General features: G+C 35.1%; 3 protein-coding genes and 1 pseudogene across 5 annotated transcripts; 3 read left to right on the forward strand and 1 right to left on the reverse strand.

Moving 5' to 3' along the window:
- The first annotated feature begins 3156 nt into the window (after positions 1–3156).
- LOC116187122 (gibberellin 2-beta-dioxygenase 2) lies at positions 3157–5978 on the forward strand. Its single transcript, XM_031515727.1, has 2 exons — positions 3157–4094; positions 5387–5978. The coding sequence occupies exons 1-2, from the start codon at positions 3261–3263 to the stop codon at positions 5726–5728; spliced, it is 1176 nt and encodes a 391-aa protein (XP_031371587.1). The 5' UTR covers positions 3157–3260; the 3' UTR covers positions 5729–5978.
- A 1066-nt stretch (positions 5979–7044) lies between these two features.
- Positions 7045–8326, reverse strand: LOC116189024 (annotated as a pseudogene).
- Positions 8327–17449: 9123 nt separating this feature from the next.
- On the forward strand, positions 17450–20381 carry LOC116187221 (protein trichome birefringence-like 28). 3 transcript variants are annotated; one of them, XM_031515858.1, is made up of 6 exons: positions 17450–17772; positions 17878–18181; positions 18292–18466; positions 18606–18805; positions 18941–19099; positions 19720–20381. In XM_031515858.1, exons 1-6 carry the CDS (start codon positions 17559–17561, stop codon positions 20063–20065), a joined length of 1398 nt encoding a protein of 465 aa, XP_031371718.1. In that variant the 5' UTR covers positions 17450–17558; the 3' UTR covers positions 20066–20381. The 3 variants fall into 3 exon arrangements, with proteins under 3 accessions (XP_031371718.1, XP_031371719.1, XP_031371717.1); XM_031515859.1 differs by having other exon boundaries at positions 17450–17760; positions 17866–18181; XM_031515857.1 differs by having other exon boundaries at positions 17451–18181; positions 19720–20380.
- A 2142-nt stretch (positions 20382–22523) lies between these two features.
- On the forward strand, positions 22524–27601 carry LOC116189347 (protein ESKIMO 1-like). The gene is made up of 5 exons (XM_031518973.1): positions 22524–23717; positions 23817–23988; positions 25132–25331; positions 25434–25592; positions 26953–27601. The coding sequence occupies exons 1-5, from the start codon at positions 23098–23100 to the stop codon at positions 27299–27301; spliced, it is 1500 nt and encodes a 499-aa protein (XP_031374833.1). The 5' UTR covers positions 22524–23097; the 3' UTR covers positions 27302–27601.
- Positions 27602–27879: the final 278 nt, after the last annotated feature.

Consider the following 27879-nt stretch of genomic DNA (forward strand, 5'->3'; position numbering starts at 1 on the left):
GAATTTTTAAAAATTTTATTCTATAAATATGTTTATTTATAAATTTTTTGATATAAAATTAGTATTTTATCCTGCTGGATTATCATCCTGACTCCACCCCTGACTTAGGCTAATTCCTTTTCGGACATCAGCTTATCTTGAATATAGAGAAAAGCTCTTTATGTATTTGTAAGTGTCTTAGCTAGTTGTTGAACTTATTTGGTCAATCAACTCTCGCTGATAGATATAATGTTCATGCAATCCTGTATTCAGGTAGGATACGTTCGTCATAACACTCGCTGAATGTTTGATTGCGCGGATGGGATAGGTTTTATAGAGTGGATTTGATGAGAATTAAGATCCATAGGATATTTATAATCCTAATAAAGTATTTGTTTCATTCCAAGACTTAGAGATTATAATAAGGAAGAATATGCCCATAATTTAATACTTTTAAAAATTTTAAAAATATAATTTTTAAATTATTTTTACATTTAAAATATGAAAAAGAAGAGAAATCAATCAGAAAATAGAGCTTGACAAAAATGAAAGAAAATAGAGCTTGACAAAAATGAAAGGAAGGATCGCGGATGACCTCGCCTAGGGTGGTGGTGGTCGACATCGGGCAACTGCTAGCCCATTATTGTCTCTAATCTCACTTCACTCGAAAAGAGAAAGCAAGTCAATTAAGATCTCCATCCTCTCTCAAGAGGGGAGGGACGAATTCTGGGGCGGTTGTGGTCCGCATTGAGTCCCATCGCCCCCTCTTCCGTCTTACCTTTTTCACAAACCCATTGCCCCAAAATTTTTGTCTTAACCCGCCCTTAATCTACCCCTAATTGGATAAGCTCCTTAATATTTATTTCCGGTAAATCCTAAACACAATCCATATTCTATTGTCACCAAACTAATGGTCTATGTGATTAGCTTTGGGAACTCGTAGGCAATATTTGGCTCGCCAAACAAATCACAATTAGCTTCAAAGGATCTCTCTCTCTCTCTGTTTTTTTTTTTTTACTCGTAGCTTCAAAGAAACTAGAACAATAGTTAGTATTATTATTATTTTTTTATGCTGGATAAGTAGAACAATATATTTAAGAGTCCTTTTGACTTATCCTAATTCCTTCTTCTGATTAAACCTTATTTACTTGTCGTATATGTCAAGGAATACATTTACATTAATGAAAAAGAAAATTAAAGAAGCAATTGCTATGCCTTGGTTGTCTTGTTTTCACAGGACATAGAGATTTTAATATAATGAAGCAGTGCAATTTTCAGGCTGCAGTGCAGTCCCCCACAAGAGGCACAATCATCCCTCTCGACATGGCAGCAAACTGCCACTATGCCATGCTTAAAAAGGCTTCAGAGAATTTTTCGGATTCAACAAAGGTATAATTCCTTTTCTAATATTAGTTCCACCAAATGTTGCCATATTAAATAGTTTAAATTATTGAAGACGGACATAGTTTAAAATTTTAAATTATTATTATTATCATTACGTATGAAGCTGCTTTAATTATATACACGGGTTCTCTTTTTATATTGGTTATGGCATTTTGGGAATATAATTTCCTAATGAGATGGCGATGCATCCTCAATTTATCAGTAGTCAATCTTCATTTATTCATACTCGACTAGTAACTTATTTTGATCGCAAAGTGCTTCATGTGATTTTGAAAATATAATTTATTAAACGCTCATTGGTGGGGAAAATAAGGAGGATTTTCACTATTTTTATGAAGTATAAATAAAACGATGTTTGATGAATTTGTGTCAGAAAATAATTTCAAAGAACAAGAAACCTGGGAAATTGTCCCCCATAGCCAGTACAGTTAGTACCAATGCCAGTGCATTTGACATATTTGGTCGTATGCACGTCCATACATGCATGGTTAATTGCTGGGTCCTAAATATCGTACTGGCGATTCCATATATCACAAAATTGACGGGGCATTTCTTTCATAGAAGAAGACCAATTATCACCTCCATACATGCATGGTTACTAATTGCTGGGTCCTAAACATAGTACTATATCACAAAATTGACGGGGCATTTCTTTCAGAGCAGAAGACCAATTATTTTGACGAACGACCGCTATATTATAGTGGTGAATACTATGTCGTCATTGTTATTGTTACTGTTTTTACTATTTTGGTTATTCGGCCCAATTGAACTGCTCGGTATAACGCATGTTTTAAGCATCCAATGATGTTGGTGTTACTCCAATCTTATGGTCACGAAATGCATGAGCTTTTACAGTAGATGAATTATTACGAATGTTATCTAAATAAACGCCCGTCTAACTAATCTTACCCGACAGCATGGTGTATATTAATGTCTTGCTAATTTCATGGCCCGCATGACATCTGCCAGGTGCAAAAATATGGTGGCATTTACTTTTTGGCAATTGACAGAACAAAAATAATCCAACCTTTACGATAATTAATCAACCAAATATTAATTGATTAAACAATACAATATCCTGTCATTCCTACGCATTTCATTTATTTATATATTTGGGTGAAAATTCCTATATACTGTCTATATATAATTACTGTCCCAACCATAATTCTTCGTCTACCCGCTAACTTCTCCACGTGCGCCTGAAAACCTTTTTATTCCTAGCCAAAAAAAATTATAAACCAAGAATTTTATGGAAATTTAATCTTTTCTTATGAAAGGAAAATTTTATCGTAGAAAATGAAAAGTAACTGATCGGAAAACCTTGTACAGACTAAATATGAGTGAGTGTACAACTAATCAAATTACTTATAAGAGAAAATTTATAAAACTGTTATTTGGTCATTTCCCTTTTTTTTATTATGATATTTAAAAATCTAACAGTATGCTTTGATTAATTCAGCTCAAATTGGATTAATCCATTAATATATGAAGTTTTCCCGAATGTTATGCGAAAAGGTGCCAAACAACCAATGGTCGGTAAATTTTATGCAAAAGAATGTCTATTTATTTCTCTATTTATGTTTCATATAATAAGTTCATATATATATGTTGAGATTTAGAATTCCACGTGAAAATATTAATAGGAATTGAATTAGTTTATATGAAATTAGATTTCACAACTTATTAGTTCGAACTTTTAGGTTGTAGGTGGTCCAATAGTTTATAAGCTCAATGGAATTTGACACCCATTATATATATATATATTGGTGAAATATATAACCTATTGATTATGTGTATGGTGCTGGGTCATCCTTAACTTGGTATACTTTGATTTCTCCTGCCATCTCTCTCAAGCGATCTCAAACAAGCACATCATCATGGCGTCCTCAGCTCGTAACCCACCAACCATTTGCGGCGCCACTGCAGCACCGCCGCCAACTCCCTCCGCTCTTCCTTCCAGCAGCCACCTCTCCACATCGGGTGCTGCTGACCTCCTATCCGGCCTCCTACGCCGCCTGCCCCCGACCCTCTCCTTACCAACCCGCCACCGTCCGCCCACGGCCACTGCCTCCACCGCCGTATCTCCTCTCCCCACTCTCTCCGTCAACGGCTACGGGAGCACTGACTTTACCTCAAATCTCTCCTCCGCCTTTGAGCTCGGTTTCTTTGAACTCAAAGACCATGGTATCCGTGCCGAGCTCGCCCTCTCTGCGGAGTCCGACTCACTAGAGCTCTTTGACCTCCCACACGACCAGAGAGAATCATATTTCCCCAGAAACTGGCCACTGGGGTACGAGCCCAGTGACGACGAGGACGGGTCCAGTGACTCGTTCTACCTTGACTCGCAGTGCTCGACCGATCCAGTAGTCTCGGACTCGTCATTATCGCTACCATCCCTCAAGGAGTTCACCCGTGACATGGAGCAGGTCGGTCTCCAGGCCATGGAGTGGCTTTTGAAACATGCCGGGCTTGATAATCCGGCCGGAGAAGATCCAAGCCGGTTGTGCTCTTTGTTGTGGGTTACTCGGGGGTCTTGCCTTGGCCAAGACGATCAGAGCGCTTTGGTGCTGGTCGGGTCTTACCCGTTTGTAGTCGGTTTGAGTTACCAAATCAGGTGCGGACAGAAGTACTTGCTGCGGGGTGATTCTGGTCGGGTTTCGGTCGTGCCCGAGGTTGGCTCCATTCTGGTTACGATCGGCGATCTTGCTCAGGTATGTTTGTATTTCCCATTCAGGAGATTTTGTTCCTAATCACTTTATTTATTTTTAATATATTTTTAAAAATTAAGAATGAAAAGCGTGTATTATTAAAAAAATTATAATTGAAAATAAGTTGGAATATTTATTAATTATAATGTGCCGGTGTCTGATGGCTGATGATACCTAGTCAACAAATGTGTGTAGAGATATATGTCTTGCCATGAGATTATATAGAAATTTTAGTAGTGTAATAAATTAAATCATGATGGATTAGACGATTAGTTCGCTTTATCAAATCTTGATGGAGACTAATGTTGAAATATTTAGGCCATAGCATTCAATACATTTTTTGACACGGAAGCCCTTAATTAAATTATAGAATTTTCCTTCACCCAAAAAAAAAAGAAAAAAATTGAATTTTTCAGTTCTCTCCAATTTTCCAAGAAATTAAGATCACTCGCAGTGTTTGAGATGGTAAATTTACAATATTTGCAAATCCACACGAAAATTTATTCGAATGGTTTTAACTCATCTTACCCTTGTATATCATGTACAATGTTTATTTCATATTATCATAATTTACTATATATAGGTGATGAGGAACCACCATAATCCCGTATAATCCCGTATTGGAGAGGGGCAAGGTTCTTAGTCTCCTTATAAGAGCAAGATATAACCTTTTCCTCCCAAGAGGCGCCTTTTAAGGGAAAAATCCCGTGGGCCAAGCCCAAAGCGAACTACCTCTTGGCAAGCTTCTCCATGGCATGGATCTTGGGCCGTATCTTAATCAATTGACTTGTTTGATTTCAAAATCACACTTTAACTTAATTATACCCGCAATAAAATAAAATAACTCATAAGGGTGGATCCCATTTATACCACTTTTTTTTCACAATAAAATAAAATAACTCATATAAAATCAAATGGTGGGTCCCATACATAACCATTTATATCACTCTTTTTCAAAATCAAAATCTGATTTTAAAATCCTACTTTGAAACAAAACGCAACATTAATATATGGATTTTGTGAAAGTCTTGTATTATGTAGATAAAATTTTATGATTGTGATTCCCTTGAGTGTGTACATTCTTATGGATTTATCCCAAAAAAACTGTACATCTTATGGGTTTCTTCTGTTATGGTAACATGGAAAGATTGTAGTTTACCTAAAAAAAAGACAAAAGAAAGATTGTCAATCCGGTTTTGCAATATTATCTCGTTTTGTTTCTGTATCTACGATCGAGCGGGTAACTATGCTAGGCGCTTGCAAGTTTAAGGCTTGACGGTCATCGTTAATGGCAGGTGTGGAGCAATGGGAAGCTGAAGAAAGTGAGAGGCAGGCCCATCCCGATCCCATGTACAGACATCAATGCCAACACTACGTCTACAGCAATAACAATGTCTCTGCTCATCACGCTTCCTCTCGAGAGCACCGTCTGCCCTCTCACTGTCACTCCCGAAACAACCTCGACAGATGCCGAATGGGGAGGTGAAGTTGTCGAAGAGGAAGAGGAAGATAACCGAGGAAAAGAGAGGTCGACCAAGAAGGTGGTGTTCAGTTCATTCCCCTTTGAGGATTACGCTTGGAGGGTCTACCATGAAAGGCTGTCCTTCAAGGATCCTCTCGACCGTTACCGGATTTGATTATCAACTCTTATATATGATTCGAAACCCGGATTTGTGTTGCAACAATCAAGCACAGAGCATGGAGATGACACCGAAGTGGAAGACACTGTTGCCAACATTATTCGGTAATTTCAAACGTGCTCGATGTCAAATCTGGAGATACTTGGAATTTTTCATTTCTTTCTTTTTCTTACCAATATACTTGGAATTGTAGTTTGTTTCTCCTGATATGAGATTATGGCACAAAAGGGAAGTTTGGGAATTTCAACGTTCAGGTTCCAAACCCCCCCCCCCCCCGCCCGGTTTCCCTCTTTCGAAGGGCACCACCCGATACGCACTCTGGCTAATTCATATTCAAATTGTGTTAGCAAAGAGACTCTTCAAATCGTGAATTTTCTTTATTCACAATACTCAAATTTAAAACTTTACTTAAAGAGTACCGAGCCGCCTGAATCGATTAAATTTGTTTTTTAATTACAATGCAATATCTCACCAGCCTAATAATGTACATTATAGATTTAATGATCCAATTATTTGTGCTAAATGAGTGAGCGACCCCAAAAAGAGGATTTTTTTTTAAGTAATCGAGGGTATTCATGCTTCGCCCGACTAATTCCCGGGGCTCCGTGAATCCCCAACGACGCATGGAGCGAGTAATCACGCAAAAAATACACGGTGGCTTCAAGGGGTTTCGAACCGGAATTAGATGAATACTTAGGGTGTGTTTGAAATTTATTTTTTTTTTAACTAAACTCAACTCAACTCAACTTATATTCAATTCAACAATACAATTATTACTTAATCATTACTTTATCTTAACTATTCATTATTTTTTCACATTTTTTCTCATAATTCAACAACACAATCATTACTTAATTATTACTTTATCTCAACTATTCATTACTTTTCACACTTTTTATCATAATTCAACAATACAATCATTATAAACCAATTAAAACCGAAATTCAACTCAACTCAATTCTAAATCCAAACGCAGTGTTGAGAGAAAGTAATGATTGTGTTGTTGAATTGTGAAAAAGTAATAAATAGTTTAGAGAATTTAATATTAAAATTGAATTGAATGATTAAAAAAAATTAAAAAATAATGATTGTGTTATTGAATTTAAGATAAGATAAGTGACATTGAATTGAGTTGAGTTTAGTTAAAAAAATTTTAAAAAATAAACACACCTTTAAACTTCTCATTATCACTAAGTCAAACTTCTTGAAGTTTAAAAAGAGAACATTGTACATAGTAAAATTTCTCTTTTTCAATCGTGAAAGCCGCTTGTAATTTAATATAAGAATAGAAAATAAATAAAATAAAATAAAAAAGTACTTAAATTTCATTATGAAAATTGAATTCATAATCTCCACCTGAGTCTGCATCTGACATCTTTCTCATTACACTAACACAGCTTTGTAAAACTTCAAAAAGTCGCCTGAGTCTGCACCTGACATCTCTCTCATTATACTAATACAGCTTTGTAAAGCCTCAGAAAGTACAGTTGCTATAACTTTTTTGTCTGGGGTGAATACCCTTGTTACTGTATCTCAAACCAAAGTTGACTTTTCCTTAAATGACTGATAAAAGGAAAAGGTCATTCTATGTGATATTAAACCTGTAAAATCTAAATTAACAAGCAATGACGTATACTATTATATTATGTTTTCCTTTTTTTCCCTTTTAATTATTTCAATCTAGTTTTTTTTGGTAAACAATTATTTCAATTTAGTTATTAAAGTCTTCCGAAGATAAAGATAGGACCCCTTCGGCCAGATTCAAGTCGACCACTGATCGACTATGAATTAATCTCAGCTAATAGCAGAGAATCTTCGTAGTTTCTCCAGAGAAGAGATGAAGTTAAGCTGCCAAGCGCTTGAGGGCGCCATCGCGACTTGTTATCGGCGTCCGCGTGCACTCATGAAGAGCTGAAACCGCAACAGCCAGCACAAGAACTTGACTGCCTGAGCTGAGCTCAGCATCTCCACCACCGGGACAACTGCCTTCCTTCTGAGAGCATCCGCCCTCTCCACCAGTCCCTCCAGGCGACTCTGCAGCCTCTCGACCGCCGCATCCTCAGCTGCCAGCTCCCCATTCACCACCGGTCTCCCTGGCATCCTCCCCGCCAGCTCCAGCACCAGGAATGTTGCAGCACTGCTGCTCTGGATCCACGCCAACTCCGCTGCCAGCACCTCCTCCTCCGCTCTCACCTCCCTCTTCAGCTCCTCCGAATGATCCGTCACCGACCTGTTCACGATCCTAAACACGATGCTTGGCTTGAAGCCGGTGATCCATACGAAAGTCCGCTCCAAAGGGCTGAGCCACCTGGGGGCCGAATAGGAGGAAGACGTCTCTCTCGATCACCCGTGTTTTTGCTTCATAGTACTCGCCGAAGTGGACCAACACCCGACCGATCTCATCCATATGGATCCAATCCCGATCCTCCCCATTGTGGCCAGCGGAGTCAACCTCCGCCAAGCGGACGAGTTCCTCTAGTAGTCGCTCCTGCCTGATCAACCATCCTTCATGGAAGGCCACGAATTCGGCAACAGCGTCCCTGTTCACCGGGCTAGCTTCCATAGGAACCCGATTCTCGAAGACTTACAGCTTCGGGTAAGGTGGAGTTTGAGGCTGGAGGCAAAGGAACGTCGGTTCTTAAATAGAGGCGACCAATAATCAGCTCCACGGGGCAGAGTATGGTCCTTCCATGAGAATCTGCTTCACGCTGAAGAATCAACAAAGTCGGTGGCGATGTACTGTATCTATTAAAGAGGGGTCGAGTTGCAAATATTTAATAAATAGTGTATTATAGAAATTTAATAATATTAATTATTATTGTAATTAAAAAAAATATATCTAAAAGAAACATTAATTAAGAATTTTAATAACTTATTATTTTATAAGCAATTGCTATTTTATTAATAAATAAATATACATAATTTTAAATATATTAAGAATTATTAAACTTTACTTAATTAATTTTGATAATCATTATTAACCTTATAAAAGTTCAATTATAAGTAAATCCCTCATCGAAGTGATTAATCATTTTATCCAAAATTATTCAAATTACAAAACTTACTATATGAAATATGAATGAGAAAAAGACAATTGCAAATACTTAATATTAAAATTTTATAGACTCTATGATTATTAACCTTTCATTAATAATAAACTAGCTAAGAATTTTATTTTTTTAGATTTTATAATTATTTTATTATAAATTGAATTGATAATTGAGATCATGTTTATGAAATATTTTACATGAATTATTTGCTCATGAGCTCTTCAATTAATATTATCTAGCGCGGGTATAAAATTTATCGTATTAAAGTTTATATAGTATAGGAACAAATTTTTTATGTTCTATATATTAATATAAAACTATAAATTAATATCAATAATTATCTTAACATCTAACATTTCATAATAAATTTTCTTTAAAAAATCCGTGCAACACACGTCGATAGCTTAGTATTGAAAGATTTACTATTGATGCTCTTCGTTGTGCTCCGCGACACTTTAGCCCCGTCAGTGACAAGCTCAAAGAGTTGCCATGAAAATGTCGGACATACTAGGCGAAGGCCGTTGGCGACAGAGGAGGCCCTTGCTTCAATGAAATCTAAGAGATTTTTATTTTTATTTTTTCAATTACAAACAATGTCAATTCCCTAATAAACAGAATCAGAAAATGAGAATAAAATGGTGCATGATAATCCCATTAAAGAATTAAATAAAGACGAGAACATATACCATTACATGACACTTCGTTGTTATAGAGTTTTCTTCATTATTAATAAGAAGACTATCGATACTATATGTACAACATAATAACGGTTTGTCGGAGGCCATCAGTGGCGTTGCCGTGGAAAATGGCCGGGGAGGGCATGAAATGGCCTGGGGCCCTGGACAGGTGTCGCATTTTGTGGGTATGACTAGTAGATGGTAAAAAGCGAACTGGGACCAAAGCGAATTGGTTCTAATTGTTAAGAGTGCGTTTGGATTGAGAGTTGAGTTGAGTTGAGTTTTGATTTTAATTGGTTTGTAATGATTGTATGGTTGAATTATGAGAAAAAGTGTGAAAAATAATAAATAATTGAGAGAAAATAATGATTAAGTAATGATTGTGTTGTTGAATTGTGAAAAAGTAATGAATAGTTGAGAGAATTTAATATTAAAAATTGAATTGAATGGTTAAAAAAATTATAAAATAAAAAATTGTAATGATTGTGATGTTGAATTGAAAATAATGGAGTTGAGTTGAGTTGAGTTGAACATTTTTCAGAAAACAAACATACCGTAAGTGTTTACTCTTCTTAAATAAGATTTCAGACTTGAATCTTGTGAGCGAATAAAATTTATGCTATGAGAGTTTTTATCCTTTAGTGGCTGACTCATCTCAAATTGAAATGGTCAGAATGCATTGACTTTTCGAATACCATAATTTATATTGAAAAAAAGAACTGTGAATTAAAGGTGCATTTTTTTCGTATATGCATTTGATGATTATAAAAGCATACTATTATGCTTGTTGTTGAATTAGCTCATCAGATAAACATAATTTTCAAACAAATAGGTGAATTTACAATTTCCTATCTAATTCCACATGTTATTCATTCATTTTCTCTTTATAAATAGATAGATGGCTTTCTTTTTGTCTTTTTGTCACGCATAAATAGATGGAAATTTTCAAAGTGAAAATACAACATAATATTTTTATGATACATATGAATAGAGAAATTTTCATGTACTGTCTTTGTTAGTGCACAAATAACTTTATAAAATTCCAGCATAATGTAACTTTTGTAATTTATTTCATATACATAAATATAATTTATAAAATTTTAGCATAGAAATCGCACAATTATGTATATTTTCTAAGTCGTTACTTTTGTTGAAAAATACACCCTTTGTTTACGTGCATTAAAATTTTTTGATAGGACATTTTCAATGTCATTTTAAAGAAATAGAGAGGGATAAATTCAGCAAAAACCTGTCACAATTCAGCAAAAAAAAAACGAAAACAAAAACAAAAACCCCAACAAGAACCCGCCTCAATACTAGCGGCCATGTCAAATGCCCAACGAGAAACCGTAACAAAATAAAAATAAAAAATTATTAAAAGTGCCATATACTACCAAAGTATTGTGACAAAAGTTAGGGCAGCATCACAATTCAGCCTAAAATTTGGGGTCAGGTTGGAAAAGAAAAACTACGGGGGTGAAAAGTGCCATATTTTACTACCAAAGTTTAGCTTCGACTGTGTTTGTCTTGTCTCCTCTTTCTAGAGACTAAGAGGGTCCGGGTGAGTGAGTGAGGACGTGGAGGCGTCATAGCTTCCATGGCGCTGCAGCTCTTCGATTTCAAGCTGGTAGTCATCATCAAGTCGTCGCCCCTCCGCTTCGGAATCACCCTCAGGAATGCAATTTCACTGTTGCTGCCAGAGTTGTCAAACACGAAATTGAGAGGCCGAGAACCTCGATGAGGCCCTGAATTGAAATTCCAAGCTAACCACCGACAACACCGGTGACTGGGCAGCCAAGTTGATAGAGTGGCCTCAGGCTATCCAAGAGAGGACACGAAGCCGTCAAAATGTCAAGACTTGCTAGCGAAAGCAGTTGGCTTGGCCGCTGGCTGATGGCAAGGCCGAACGGGCAAGGAGAGGTTTCTTCATCCATAGGAAAATTAAAATAGTAATTAAAGAAGGAATAATATATATAAACAAAGCTCGAGTTGAATTCTCACACTGTCACATCGTCAAAAAAAAAAAAAAAGAGCTTTCTCGTTATGCTATGCCATCATCATACAATAAGGAAATATATACATATTGTTTTAAATTTTATTATTTAATTATATAGTGAAATATATAGATTGTATACAAAAGGAAAGAAAATATGCATAGGAATATATAGATTGTCTAGACATTAAAATAATTTACATGGCCATATGCATACATGCCCTCCAAGTATTATTGATTATACCGTTTATGTTATATCAGTATATATTTGCTTTCTCAACATAAAAGTTGAGAATTTGGAGGAGTGTTATGTGTGCAAGTGGCATAAGTTAATCTGCATAAGGATAAACCAGCCAAGCAAAACAAGCAGTGGCATAAAGCAAATATTTTAATGTATTCCTTTAATATCGAGGAAAAATATTTGATGTATATATGACTTAAATTCTTGCTATCTCATATTATATATATAAGATTTGTCTTTATGATAATAAGCTGTAAAAATAATATATAGTAGAAAATTATTATTGTAATTATTCTAATCATTTTAAAATGTATACTTATTTTTACTTCAATTTAAATGCATAGTTATTTATTACTTTTCAATTTTCTTGATAAGATTCACAAAATAGAATATGATTTATCATTTTTTTCCTTATAGGTGATAATTCATCTAATCTTTAGACTTTAAGAATTTTTTGTTTAAAAATAATTATTGATTATTTTCTATTTTGGAGAAAAAAATTCTTTTTTTATTAGTGTATTACATATCTATATATATTTACTTCAACATCGTTATGCAAAAAATAATTTTAAGACTTTTCCTCCTAAAATTTCATTTATATAATACATATATATTATAAATTTAATTATCTTAATTTGTAATTATAAAATAATTTTTAATGGTTATTATAAACTTTTTCTGGAAATTTTCTTATGAACCATCCATGAACCAGAGAGACTTGGGGATATCCCAGATCTCTCGGTCCCCAGACCAACAGAAAAAAAAAATCATAGTACAATTAACTCTAAAAGAAAAAAAAATCAAAGAGGCAAGAGGAGGATGAGAGAGAGCTAGGGGGTCCGATGAGTATTAAGCTTTCTCATTCCACAGTCGACTTTAGGGGCAAAGGCTGAAAGGGGATAGAGGAAACGATAGAAGAGAATGTCCTGGGCATAGGAGAGAAAAGGAGGGGGCAGAGAGAGAGAGAGAAAATTTTTATTCTTAATTTAATTTTTTTTATATTTTTATTTTAATTATAATTTAGTAAAATGAATTTTCTTATTTTAATTAGAGCGCTCCACATCATATACTTATCTAACATGTCAATTGTCACATAAAAAAAAAGCTAACGGTATTAGTTAAGAGTGACGACATGTACTTGATTGAAACAAATTGAAATGTTTTTTAATCAAATTGTTGCCCAAAATTTTGTTTTCACCAAAGTGTTACATCGAGTAAACATTTTGTATGCTAACGGTGTTAGTTGAGAGTTGACGAAATGTACTTGATTGAAACAAATTGAAATGTTTTTTAATCAAATTGTTGCCCAAAATTTTGTTTTTACCAAAGTGTTACATCGAGTAAACATTTTGTACCACTGAAGTAATTAACCCAAATTTTCTTAGCATGAATAAATTTACTTCTCGAAATTTAATTATCTTAGATAACTATCTTTAATTACTTTGATATCCTAAAACAATTATTCTTTTGGGTGGACAAAACAATTATCATAAATTACTTAGTTTGTTGCTACCATATCATAGAATCAAAAGGAGCAATTTCATTGATAAGTTTTAGTCATGATAATGACTGTAGATAAAATAATTAATTTTCCTCGACTATGTATTTTAGATAATTCTCTTTTTCAATTATTTACTTTCCTAAAATAATTATTTAAGATTATTGTCTTTCCATATTTGAAAATCGACACATTACCTTTTTATTTAAAAATTATTTTTTTCATTTCAAATGACATAATTTCAACTATTTTACATTTCTACGATATTAATCTTAAATTGTGTGATTTTGATTTAGGATGTGAAAATTTTATTTATGATACTGAAACCCTAATTTTGGATGAAAGATCAATAGTCCTTCAATAAATTCATTTAATTTTCATGTAAAATAATTCCTAAATCCATATTTTAAAAAAATTCATATATATATATATATTTAATAAATTATTATTTTCTATAAAAAAATTATTAAATTATTCACGCGCAACGCGTGGGTTTTCATCTAGTATTAATTATTGATGATTATTGATTATTGATATTGATATCGATATTGATATTGATTTCTGATTATTGATGATATTGATTGATTGTTGATACTCAAAGGTCTTTTTTGTTTTGGAGCGAAAAAAAAGAAGAAAGAAAGTTTTTTTTTTTGCTTTTTGGGCTAACGATAAATAGATTCGCCGGAGGAGACCAATGGTAGTTGTCGGGTGGGCCTCCGTGATTTAAGCTAAAGTTATGGGAATTGGATTTTCGGCCAAATCTGAGAATCATTGGATTGGATTGGATTATCTATGCGAAAGTACGATCCATTTAGCATGTTCAACTAAAGAAAAAGGAAAATTCCATGCGATTGGTGTTTACTAGATGGTCTACGATACATAGAACTAGTTTTTTATCCCGTCCGTTGTATAGGTTCATTTTTATATGTTCTTATATCATTTTTATAATAATTATTTACATTTTGAAACTCATATTTTTTGATTAAAAATAATAAAAATTTTCGATCATTAATTATAATTTCAAATATTTATCATAATATTTTCTGTTAAAAATTAGAGTAAGTTGATTATTCTTTCCCCCATAGCAAATTAATTGTAATAATAATATTTTAAAACTATTTATTTCAGTTGATATGCATCATCATATTTTTGTTAATTATCAATATAGATTGACATATATTAAGTTTAGTAATTAGAATAAAATTTCATTTTGCTCATTTTTTTAAACAATATGTATGAGATTCTTATTTTAAAAATTTTATTTTTCATTTTATTTATGAGTTTATGCTCATTGCACTGTATCGTAATATTTTTCATTTATAAGACCATTTATATAAAAAAAATAAGCAAATTTTGTGATATCCTTATTTTTTTATATTATCATAAGTTCATAAATAACAATAACAATTTTAATCTTATAATAGAAATTAGATTAACATCCAATTAAATAAATAAAATTCACATGATTAAATTAACTCTTATAAACTTTTTAAAATTTTGTTCACTAATGAGAGATCATTTATTAATATAGGAGTCAATTTTAGTTACATAATCATAAGTTTGTAGAATTAGTAATTGATTTTTTTAAAATTTTATATGAAAATCTAATTATTTTTTTAGTGTCCCATCTTTATATTTTATGCGGTTTCATTTTTCATACATTTATTTCATCTATATAATAACTATATATGTATTTTAATAATAATTTACTTCTTAAGATAATAAAATTATCAAAAAATAGTTTAAGATTTCACACAATAATCTTTGAATAATATATAATCTTCGATGAAATGGACCAATTAGCTTATTCAGTATTTTTCTAAATTTATCTTACAAATTTGATTTAGACAGTTCTATACTCTATTTCATATATTTTGATTTCTTTCGCATGGCTATAATTTATAATTTTGTCCTATGTATGATCAATTAATTGTTTTTCAATATAAGTTATATAATAATATCTTATTAAATATTTCATTATTACATAATTATAAATTGATCATTTTAACCTTACTAACTATGACCCTATTTAATGCAAAGTGGGGTCAATTTTACTATATATAATATATGGATGGATTGAAAATATATGTATACACGCAATAAATTATTTATATGTTTCTGAGTAAATTACTTGATCTCATATAATTTACTTATTTTTTACATAATTTACTTGAATTATAAGTAAATTACTTCAAGTTTTTCAAGTAAATACATGTATGGTATATACATTTTCAAAGTGTGTGTGTATATATATATATATATATATATATTATAAAGTTTTCTGCGTTTAATGCGGCTTAATTTTTTTCTATAACAAGAGAAAAAAGAATTCTTACCCAGTTCACGTGGGTTTCTATCCAGATAATTTTCCACGAGTATGTATGACAATGAGATGAAAGAAGTATGTCAAATGTGGTCAAAGGTATGAAGACATTGTACTTGTGTATTTGCTGTTGCAAGAGATTCTAATGTATAATGGACACCAAGGATGGAGGGAACTAAGACGGCAGTCAACTCCCCTAAAACTTTGATGCTAATAAAAAAATTACTTTTATATTATTGTTCAATTGTTTATGAAATTTCTGAGATTCGTCCATTTAATTCAAAAAAATTACCATTTCAAAGATTGCTTTTGAGTCTTGCCGGTCATAGTGTAGGTTCGAGGACTATAAAACTGATTAGGCTAATTAAAGTTTGCTTTGTCATGTATTAGATTCATGTGTCTCCTTATGTAATCGAAAAAAAAAAAAAAGGTTTGCTTTGGTACAAACATAATGAAATCCGAGGATGTAAGGTTGACGATGAACCTCCCACAATGCAAATTGGTTACTTCTTAGCTGGCCACTGATACTTTGTTAATGATATTTATTGACAGATGACGTGACAAGAGTTGGTAAGATATGCGAAGAGTCGCATAATGAAAGAAGTGTGAACCGAAAATGTATATACTCGCGCAAGCATATATAGAAGGTTGAATCTCTTTAATTTCTTTCCCTTGTTTAAAATAAACTCGACCCTGTTCATGTCAATATGTATAAAACTACATGGGGACATAAGTTTAAGGCCTCGGTGAGGAGAGATTATTCGGTGATCTTACCTCGCCATGTGACATGAAAAAGAACCAATTAAATTGTAATAAACTAAATAATAAGTATTAATCACTCGATTAATTATGGTAAGCCTTCTCAATTGAAATCATCTTATTGGTTGTTTTTCACCACATCATTATGAGGTAAGATCATTTAAAATTTTGTAAGGTCAGTGACAATATGTTTATGGTCTTACAGTCATTTCAGCCACGCAATCCATGTTGGTAATTAAGACATTAATTAAAAATCCCAATGACAGATCTCTCTTGGCAAAATTCCTTTGATTTCCTTTGACCTTTGGGGATTGCCCTGCAATTAAGAATCTCTACTATGTAAGGATTAAGAATCTCTACTATTTAAGGAGAAGATCTATAATAATAGGACAATATACATAACTCGCATATATTAAATCAGAAATATACGCCAGGCGGCCCAGGGCCCGACTTGATCCCCGGCGGTAGCATGGTCTGATCGAGCCCAGGTGAGGTCCCAAGTCTCCCTCTCCTACAAGGATCAACCAAAGGTTTGTATTAATGTTTCAATCAGCTAATAACATGATAAATTGAGCTGGTCTGGTCGGCAAGGTCGTCACTCGAACAACACGAATACGAAGGAAAGCTTCGAAGTCCCTTCTTCTCTCTCTTAGGAATCGCCTCAAATGGAATGAGCTTTTTCTGATGGGTTTTGACATACAAGTAAACACATATCCATCAAGCATAGAAAGAAACGAAGCTTTCTTCACGGAGAAGGGAGATTTGATTAAGCCAATTCATTCCGTAATATATGATATGATCATATATATATATATATAGCTTTACCCCTAACGTTCATTGGATCTCGAGAGCCACTATAAGCCTGGGGAACCCCGTGGACTTAATTGGCCCCGATACCCAAGTACTGTATATTGCAATTTATTTATGGGATATCGCATACGATCCCAATACTTCAATCATAAAAATGGTCACATGTTGATTATATTAGGTCCACCCTTCCTTGTAACCGAAAAAAAAATCGTCACATAACTTCATAACACAAAACGATCTTCCCGTAAGCTTATCGCATAAAATTTGTGAGATTACGAGCGTAAAGTGTAGATAAGATGTCTTTAATCCCCTCATCTTTTTATGGTCCAAAATCCTCTCTATAAATGTACAAGCAGTCCTCGCTTGATCAGGTCGAATTTGTCTTATGCAGCCACTTACTCCGCCACCGACGGTTTTTTTTATGAAGACGTCTAGCCAGAAGCCATCTCCTTTCTCGTCGGAGACGTTATCAGCGGATGCAAATGTTGGGGGGGAGGAGTAGTAGCGAAGGCCTTGCCAACCTCCCCGTGCCGTCGTCGACGGTGGTCATTCTGCTCCTTCTCCTGGGATTCTTCATGTACGATGAGGAGTACGTAAAATCCATAGCGAAATTCCCATTATCATCGACCTCATTGTCGTTATCATCAACAAGGTCTAAAACCCATGGAGCAACGCCAGTTGGACTGCAAGGCGAACCCCCCACAAACAACAACCACCTTGTACATCAACAAACCAGCAACACGACCGAGCAGAAACCATCATCACCTGATGTAGCAACGGCAGTTGGACTGCAAGGCGAACCCCCCACAAACAACAACCACCTTGTACATCAACAAACCAGCAACACGACCGAGCAGAAACCATCATCACCTGATGTAGCATCATATCATGATGAGAATGAACAGTTGAAGGTGGAGTCACCGCACGAAAAATGTGACATCTTCACCGGAGAGTGGGTTCTCGATGACGCGACGCACCCGCTGTACAAGGAAGATGAGTGCAAGTTCCTTTCCTCTCAAGTCACCTGCCTTAGGAATGGAAGGAAGGATTCCTTGTACCAGAAGTGGAGATGGCAACCCAGCCATTGTTCACTGCCCAAGTATAGTATTTCAAACATTGTCTGTAACCATTATTTTTGCTAATTAACTCTCGGAAAATCAAATGGCATTATTGATGTATCGAATTATAGATTAACGTTTGAACTTTTAGGTTCAATGCGACACAGTTGCTCGAGAAGCTCAGGAACAAGAGGCTAATGTATGTGGGAGACTCATTGAACAGGAACCAGTGGGAGTCTATGGTGTGTATGGTTCAATCGGTCATTCCTCCTGACAGGAGGTTCATGAGCATGTCTGGATCTTCTCTCGTGATCTTCCATGTTATGGTAAGTATATATTCTCCAGCTGTTTGGTTTCTTATTAACTTTCCGTTATGGGTAATATATAAATGCACTTTGATTTATCACCATATATATCTTGTAATGTAATATTGTGGATATTGTCGTTATTTTTTTTCCTATCTAGGATTACAATGCTACGATCGAGTACTACTGGGCTCCATTTCTGGTGGAGTCGAACTCGGACAACCCGAGAAACCACAGCCTAACAAACCGGATCATAAAACCGGGGTCGATAGATAAGCACGCACAGTACTGGAAGGGAGTCAACTTCCTCATTTTCAATACCTATGCCTGGTGGATGAACTCTAAGACCACGAAAGTCCTGTAAGTACATAACACGCTCTAAGTATGCTTTCTCCAATTAACACGCTTACAAATATATCGAGCATAAAGCTGTGGCTACTAGTTAGAGTGTTTCTGGTAGTGTTATTTTTAATTATATTGTGGATGAATGAACAGACGGGGATCGTTTCATGAAGGGTCTACGACCTATGATAAGATTGGGAGGACTACGGCATATAAAAGGGTCCTGAGGACATGGGCGAAGTGGATAGAGAAAAACGTGGATCCGAGTCAGACGACAGTTTTCTTCAACAGCATGTCTCCTGTTCATGGAAGGTCAGAAATTAAGTGCTTCAAAAACTAATAAAAGAACTTAATCTATAGGTTGAGAACGAGAACAAATACCAAAAAAGAATTTGATATGTTATAATCTTGAAATCGGAAGAGCATCAACACACGGCCATTGTTATATTTTATGGGTTCAATGGGCTCTCTGCGGTGGCCCAAAAATGTGGGCCCAGATTAGGCGGAATGAAGGAGGCCCACTTGAGTTGAGCGGTTTCTGTGGTGATAAATGCTCTCAGATTTTGTCGAAACGATTTTTTTTTTCCGGTGCAAACCACCTAGTATTGGGAACATCGAAAGTCTAATGGTCTCAACTAAATTGAGCTGGATCGGACAAGTAAGGGGTAATGTTTTCCCAGCGTGAATTTTCTCCATTCACGAGACTTAATTCAAAATCATGAATAATCATCGCACATTGATTTGTCGTCAAAAAGATCTTTTTTTTTTTGTAGATATAAACGTTTATGCCACAAGAATTCTAGCATCCGCTTTGTCCACTACTGCTCTTGCCGGTGTCTACATTTTGATTAGGGTCGTATTCTATATGTCCTTTTCATTCCGTCAAAAATCTTATTTTAATGGATGAAAGTGCACCATTGCGTGGATGATAGGAGCATGGACTGGAACAATCCACGCGGGATCAAGTGCTTCAACGAGACCAAGCCAATCTCCAACATTTCGACTCCATTGAATGTCGGCACGGACCGGAGGCTCTTTGCGGCGGCGCGGAAGACTATGCAGCGCATGAAAATACCCGTGGATTTCATGGACATCACGACTCTTTCCGAGTACAGAAAGGACGCTCATACTTCTTTGTACACTGCTCGGAAAGGCAAGTTCACGCAGAAGCAGATGGCAAATCCCGCATTGTACGCCGACTGCACCCATTGGTGCCTCCCAGGACTGCCGGACACGTGGAATGAGCTTATCTTCACGCGCATCGTGTCTCGACCGTGACGGCTTACGAGTTCGTAATTCACTAGTGAACTCAATTTGCCTTCAGGATTTGTTCAACGATTGTCTCTTGGCAAAACAAATAAAGCAAATTGAAAGTAAGCAGTCATAGCTAAGAGGATGAGAAGTCAAGTTAGCTAATCATCTTCTAAAAGTAAAAACTAATTGAAAAATAAAAAGAGGAATCATGATAAATATTGAGTCAATGCTGACGTTGTATAATTATTTGATGGATTACCTTGTATAATTATTGGTATAGCAATTCTGGATCTGATATCCACATGATACTCCAACTGAGTTAGTGAGAATTCAACCCTCTCCTTTTGTTTTTGCTCCCACTAATCATCACGATCTATATTAAAACTCATTAGTCAATTGGTCGTATGGAACATGAGAAAATAAATATAAATAAGAACTCCTACAAACAACGGTATGTATTATGAAGTTCTTAACCATGCATGGAGTGAGCTCAAACTCGAGCATTATTGATTCATGATGTTGACGATCTATTTTAGCCATCTTGATCAAATTATTGGTCCAACAAATCTTATAACTACTAAGATTCCAACTCGACGCTTGCACATATAATTTTAATTGTGCTGACGTTTGATTTTTAATTAAGTTGGTGAAAACTCTTGAAAATTAAATCTCCAAACCAAATGAGTTGACTTTTTCGTGCATGATTATCTGTCAATTAGCCAATAATCCGTGCATGGGAGGGAAACTCGGGATGATTATAAGGTCGAATTAAAAAATTATAAGAATATACCCGCCGAAAAAAATTATAAGAATATCAATAATATTAAAAGTGCAAAAAAAAATTATATACATTATAATTATAATTAACAGATTTAATTTTAAAGAAATATATATAGTTTAAATATATCGTACTTTTTTTTGGATAAGAAAATATATAGTACTTAAATTGATATTATAAATATATAGATAATAAAAGATGTTGCATTTAACGCGCGCGCATATATATATATATATAACGTAAAAGTTATTATACTTAATCAAAGATAGATTATCTCAAGATAATAAATCACATTCCATAATAGCACATATAAGGGTACGCAATAGTATTTTTATAACTAAACATTTAATATATATATATAATTATATATTCACATTCATATAGAAATATATTGAGCGAAAGAAATAGGTCGGATTGGGGACAGAAAGAATCAAAATTTTTTTCAAAGGAAAAATCTGATCAACAAAATTAATTTTATTGTACTTAGCTTACGAATTATAGAATATATTGATAAGATTTTTAGGATTTAGTAATTTAATCATGTCAAAAACAAAATTCTATACTCTGATATGTCCTTTACAATTATCTAGTAAATTTTTTATTTTAAAAAATAATTTTAATAATTAATTAATATGTACCAATAATGTGGACTTATTAGAAATGATTCATCCACTTGATCAAATTGAGAAATGTGGCAAGATCCATTTAATGAAATCATAAGGACACTCATCGTGAAGTCAGGAAACTTATTAATCGAGCTTAGATATTGCATTCAAGTGTCGCATTTCAGTTCTTATTTGTTATAGTTGATTTAAAATTCAAGAAAATAAATCATATTCCATATAATAGCACATAAAGATAATAGTTTTAGTATAGTTAAACATTTAATATATATACACATACATATATAGTGTTATATATTCATATGCACATGAAAACACACTGAGAATAAGGAACGGAAAATAATGAAAAACATTTCAGGGAAAAAAGGTGGTCAACAAATTTAATTTTATTGTACTTAATTTATTTCTTTAATGGTAATATTTATAGGATTTCTAGTGGTTAGATAATTAAATTATATAGAATAAAAGAAAATTTCATATATCGAGAAATATTTCTAGAGTAAACTTTAATTTTTTTTAAAAAATAATCTGAAGAATCATTATCCAAAATATATAATATCAATAATTAATTAATATGTATCAATAATGTGGACTAATAAGAAACGATTTATCAATCTTGATCAAACTTAAAGACATGGCAAAATTCATTTAATGAAATTATAAGAACACTCGTTTTAGAGTTGGAGACTGTCAATCTAGATTGGACACGCGCTTCAGTTTTTCTATGTTATAACTGATAATTGATGAATGGATCTTCTAATGACAAAAGGTGTAATACAATACTACACCCTCCTACCTTAAATAAAGAAAACCTCTATTTTTAATTGCCACTCCCCACACTGTAACAATTCAAGAGACTTAGAAAAAGGTGTAATACAATACTACACCCTCCTACCTTAAATAAAGAAAACCTATATTTTTAATTGCCATGGTAACAATTCGAGCTTTCTGTAGTCTCTCCATATGCCAGAAACCATAATAAAATAAATAGCACAACAAAAAAGACAAAATTAATTAAAGAAAAAAAAGTTTGTGACAGAAGTGCACAATTGTGTCCCTCATTCTCTCATGTTGTCCCAAAACTTACATATAAAATACGAAAAAGTAAAGAACTTGTAGAGGACCCAACAAAGGCCAAAGGGAAAGCTTTCAAGTTCTTTCTTTTTTTTTTTCTTCTTTTTTTTCCCCTCGTCATTGGGAAAGCTTTGAAGTTACTCATCTCTTTCTCCCTCCCTTCCTCTTCACCATTTCTTCCTGTCTTTCTTTTACCTTTCTTCTGCCATTTCTTGCATGAACAAGCTATGGCCATGGAGGAGTGGTTTGCCAAAATAATGAATATGATGAAGGCCATACGAAATATCAGAAATTGACAACACCTCTCCCAATCTCAATCCACCAAAAACCACAATAACAAATTAGCTTCAATTCAATGTAAAACCCTCCTCACCAAACCTCTCCCCCATATTAAACTAATCCTTTCAGCTAAATCCTCACATTTCGTGTACTTCTCCCTCATAATCCATCCATCCCCTCAACATATGTATGTCGGCTCAAAACCCTTTGTCTAGCTACCTCTCTCACTCCCTTTAATTATTGATCTCTCGCGGGTCACGGCTCGACCCAGAACCATTTTTCTACTCAGCACTGACTATCCCATGCAGACGCCTCGCCGGAAAACACCGCCCCTCTTCTCCTCGTCGGAGAGTTTCTCTTCCAATTCCATGAAGGCTGCCATCGGCGGCAGGAAAGGGGCCAACCTGCCGGTATTTGCGGCGGTCGTGCTGATCCTCCTCTTTGGGGTCGTCATGTACAATGAGGACATCAAGTCAAGAGCGGAGTTTCGGTTATCGACATCAAGGCCTAGTAGGACCCAATTGATCATCCAACAACCGGAAGTCATCGACATGCTGCCCCAAGAAACAGCCAAGAAAGAAGAACTTCAGCTTGGGAATTATAAGAAAGAAGAAGACCCACCAAACGATGATGCAAAAACTTATAACAATCAGAAAGATAAAGATAGAGAGGAGGAGGAGCAGAAGATTGATCAAATTATGGCCATGGAAGACCAAGAGGCCGAGGAGTCAGGCATTGAATTGCCGCCGGAAGGTTGCGACCTCTTCACTGGGCAATGGGTTCTGGATAACGCGACGCACCCGTTATACAAGGAGGACGACTGCGAGTTCCTCTCCAACCAAGTCACCTGCCTTAGAAATGGGAGGAAGGACTCCTTGTTCCAGAAGTGGAGGTGGCAGCCCAGAGACTGCTCTTTGCCCAAGTAAGAACACGAAAGACCATAATTCTCTCGAGTCCTCGTTGATCCATATGACGTGCAACACCGATCATTTCTAATCATTTTACGGATCATTCTTTTTAGGTTCAACGCGAAGTTGTTGCTGAAGAAGCTGAGGAACAAGAGGCTTATGTATATAGGAGACTCATTGAATAGGAACCAATGGGAGTCAATGGTGTGTTTGGCTCAGTCTATCGTTCCTTCCGGCAAGAAGCGCTTGAGTAGGACCGGGTCTCTCTCTATCTTCAAAATTGAGGTAAAATATACAAGAGGTTGGGGAAAAAAAAAATCCACCCTCTCCAATCTTTAATTATGTTCTATCTTTTCATTTCTTTCCTTTTCTTCGACCCCACCCTTAACTTTCTAATCCTTCAAGTTTCTCGTTCCAAAAAATCATATCGTGATGCAGTTGACAAATCACGTTAATTTTATGTGAGTAAAGTTTACCTACTTTTATTTTTGCCACGAAATTTAACCACTAAAATTCACTTTATAAGTGGTGATTATTAACGAGGAATAAATATGACATCCAAAGAGGAATTATTCTCAATTAATAATATATAAATCAAGACTACTTCGTTAATTTCATCAGAAAGTGATATGTCGGTAGCAAAACTTAGAACCGTTTTGGAGACTGTAAAGTCTAATATATATATATATATATATAGAATAATTCCACCACTGCACAGCTTTCTTAAAGTGTGAACATATAATTGAAATTTGAATTTTGTAATTAATAGAAGCTCTCTCTCTGCTAGGCTTTAGATTTTTGAATTTTGGCAATGATGAATACACACAAGACTCTTAGCCCCCGGGATGCATAATAATAAGTATGAAGAAGACAACTTGGGTGATGATTGATTATTAAGAAAGTATCCAAATTATTAGTGCGTCTCTCTCTTATGTCAACTCATAGCGAAATTAGAAATATATACTCTTTAATTGTTTTATATTTTTATTTACTGGGTGAACATAAGTAAATATACGCAGGTTTCGTGTTTAATAACATCTCTATCTAATAAATTGAGCAGAATGATGATGCATGACATAGACTCATCCCCCTTTACGACATGTTAATATATGTGCATGTCTTTGTTCTAATTTCAGTCGTTTTACATCCCAGGTACTTTAATAAGCATTTGGATCTCCTGCATGTCGGATTCGTGTAGATTCATCGATGAAGTAAACCGAATTTGTATCGGCTATCGTATAGTCCCATGCATGTTGTGATCGATTTCGATTGTTATTGTATATTCTTGAAATTTCGTGATTCTTTTTGGCAGTATAAATAACGTCTTGGTTACATCCCATGTCTATTTTTTGATGAAATATTCCATTTCTCTGCTGATAATTAAGTTCATAAAATGACGATGAAAGTTTTCTCATTTGTATTCACTAGGACTATAATGCGACGATAGAGTTCTATTGGGCACCATTCCTGGTGGAATCGAACTCCGACAACCCATCCATGCACAGCGTATTGAACCGGATCATAACGCCAGAATCGATAGATAAACATGCCCAACATTGGAAGGGCGTCGACTACCTCATCTTCAACACATACATTTGGTGGATGAACACCGGCAACATGAAAGTTCTGTGAGTTGATCCATTTTTAATTAAGATTGTCATTATATTAATATTCCATTTCTTTCACGTCAGCTCATCACGTTTTCATTTGTTCTTTTGTTGATGGAGTAGCCGAGGATCGTTCGATGAAGGGTCGAAGACTTATGATGAGATCGAGAGGCCGGTAGCATATGGGAGGGTGTTACGGACATGGGCTAATTGGGTAGAACAGAATGTGGATCCGGCCCGGACAACAGTTTTCTTCAGCAGCATGTCTCCTAATCACCTCAAGTAAGCGCTTCGATCTTTAGTTACTTTCAGTTATCATCATCTCTTGAAGAGAGCTCTCCCCAATTATTTGAGTTTTAATTAATATAATAAATCTTTGGACTAATCTAATTGCCCCGTGGTGCATGTGTGGTCACTTTTAGTAGATTATTGCGTCCATGATCAATGTGACGCAAAAAGTTCATATCAAAAATCCAAATTAATCAGGCAGCTATGGCATTTCATATATAACATTCAATCCACTATTTTAGTAAAGCAATCCACGTACCAATAAAGTCATATAATTTATAAAGAGAGGAGCCTTAGTATAGCGGCACCCATCCTTGCCTTACAATCAAGGAGGTTTGGAGCTCAATTATCATACTAGAATTACTCGTACTCCTTATTAGCTAGATTTTCTTTTTTCTTCTATTAGATCTATAGATTTCCTACCTCGTTCGTAACCCAAAAAAGTCATATAATTTACATAATATAAGCATATTAACGATAATTATATTATATTTTATAAAATGATTTGATAAAAATCGATGGGAAAGCTTGAGGCATCTCATCCGAGTTCAAGAGCTAGAGAGATGCAAAAAGCTATGACAGTTTTGCTAATTTGCCCCTCATTAGGTGAACCTTGGTTATTATATATATTAATTAATGGTATTTGATAGTGGGCCCTTATATTCCTTAAAATATATAAATTGACCTATAACGAATACTATATTAATTTATATTATAGATATTCCATGTTAGGTTGCCCACCACGTTTTCTCTTCTTCAAATTTCGCCATCAAAATGGGCTTTTTTTGAATTATTTATCTTGGCATTTCACTTAAATTAACATAGCCATGAAACTTTCAAAACCAGTATACTATGTTATGGGCCGTCCCGCTTAGGCGGATAGCGAAGTTCAGCCCGATAAATGGCCCGGATCACAAAGAAACATATGCCGGCGAACCAACAGGATGAGAGGAGGCTTGTGGCCAACCCGTTCGTATATAGTTTACATTCGATATGGTCTCATATACGAACTTCATGGATGGTCGTGTTTCCGGGTGGTCTCAAGCCCTCTGATGAATTAGTGGGGCGGGATTGGGCTAGAAAGCCAACCCGAGCACACAAATGATCAAGTGGGTCCCTGCATATGAGGGCCACAGGCCCAATTAAGTAACCCTGGCCCATCTAATTATCGGTCTTTTCGAACTTGGTGGTATGCTTCTCCGAGCATTTACCGATGGATCGTTTCGACTTTCGAGTTGGAACATACGTATTCGTTTGACATCTCAATAGGATTGTCTGTTGAACCTCTGCTTGTGTTTCACATAATATGAATTGTTGATCACAGACATTTGCGTCGTGCATGGAAATTTTACAGGAGCACAGATTGGAATAACCCAGAGGGGATCAAGTGTGCCAAGGAGACCACCCCGATCTTCAACAGGTCCGGCCCGTTGAATATCGGCACTGACAGGAGACTCTTCGTGCTTGTGCAGAACGTGACACGGTCCATGAAAGTGCCGGTGAATTTCATGGACATCACAACCCTCTCCGAGTACAGGAAAGACGCACACACATCATTGTACACCGTTCGCCAGGGCAAGGTCCTCAACCAGGAGCAGATGGCTGATCCCCTCAAGTATGCTGACTGCATCCATTGGTGCCTTCCTGGCCTGCCTGACACGTGGAACGAGCTAGTCTATACGCGGATTATATCTCGATCATGACAAATTCGATTTTTATACTCCCTTTTTCGTGATACGTATGATCATAATAGTTTCCCTTTTGGATCATTTTATCGATTTGCCTTTTTATTTTTATTTTTTATTTTTTGATTACTACCAATTTGCCTTTAGCTTCTTACTTCTACACTTCTGTTCTTCTAGGATTAGATTATTATTAACTTTCCCATTTTGTTCATAAATGTTCCTGAATTGAACAAAGGCAGGCGAAATTCCATTTGGGATTTTTTATTTGCCCTTTGCAATTGTAAAATCATTATCTATTGCAAGCAAAAATAATAAAAATTCACCGATTGTTCCTTTTCTTCTGGGCCTGTGAAAGATGAGAAATTGCATATGGACTTGGCCCATTGTATACCTTTTAGAAGATTTTGGGCCCATTGGCAGGATAGGAGGGAAGGCATACCTTGACAGCCCACTTGCGCTGTCTCACGTGCGAGGCGAATCAATTAGTGCCAAGCCCCCATTATTTATTTAACTCACTTAGTGCATCTGGACCAATTAGGGGTGAAAACGAGTGGGTGGTTTCGGTTTTTTAATAAAATTTTGGGTTCCATTCTTTT

Source organism: Punica granatum, chromosome 8, assembly GCF_007655135.1.
Source record: "Punica granatum isolate Tunisia-2019 chromosome 8, ASM765513v2, whole genome shotgun sequence".
Classification (NCBI taxonomy): Eukaryota; Viridiplantae; Streptophyta; class Magnoliopsida; order Myrtales; family Lythraceae; genus Punica; species Punica granatum.

Coding starts and splice junctions, on each gene's coding strand:
- LOC116187122 (XM_031515727.1), top strand. CDS start 3,261: ATGGCGTCCTCAGCTCGTAACCCACCAACCATTTGCGGCGCCACTGCA. Junction 4,095..5,386: donor CGATCGGCGATCTTGCTCAG/GTATGTTTGTAT, acceptor CGTTAATGGCAG/GTGTGGAGCAATGGGAAGCT.
- LOC116187221 (XM_031515857.1), top strand. CDS start 17,559: ATGCAAATGTTGGGGGGGAGGAGTAGTAGCGAAGGCCTTGCCAACCTC. Junction 18,182..18,291: donor AGCCATTGTTCACTGCCCAA/GTATAGTATTTC, acceptor TTGAACTTTTAG/GTTCAATGCGACACAGTTGC. Junction 18,467..18,605: donor TCGTGATCTTCCATGTTATG/GTAAGTATATAT, acceptor TTTCCTATCTAG/GATTACAATGCTACGATCGA.
- LOC116189347 (XM_031518973.1), top strand. CDS start 23,098: ATGCAGACGCCTCGCCGGAAAACACCGCCCCTCTTCTCCTCGTCGGAG. Junction 23,989..25,131: donor TCTCTATCTTCAAAATTGAG/GTAAAATATACA, acceptor TGTATTCACTAG/GACTATAATGCGACGATAGA. Junction 25,593..26,952: donor ATGTCTCCTAATCACCTCAA/GTAAGCGCTTCG, acceptor GAAATTTTACAG/GAGCACAGATTGGAATAACC.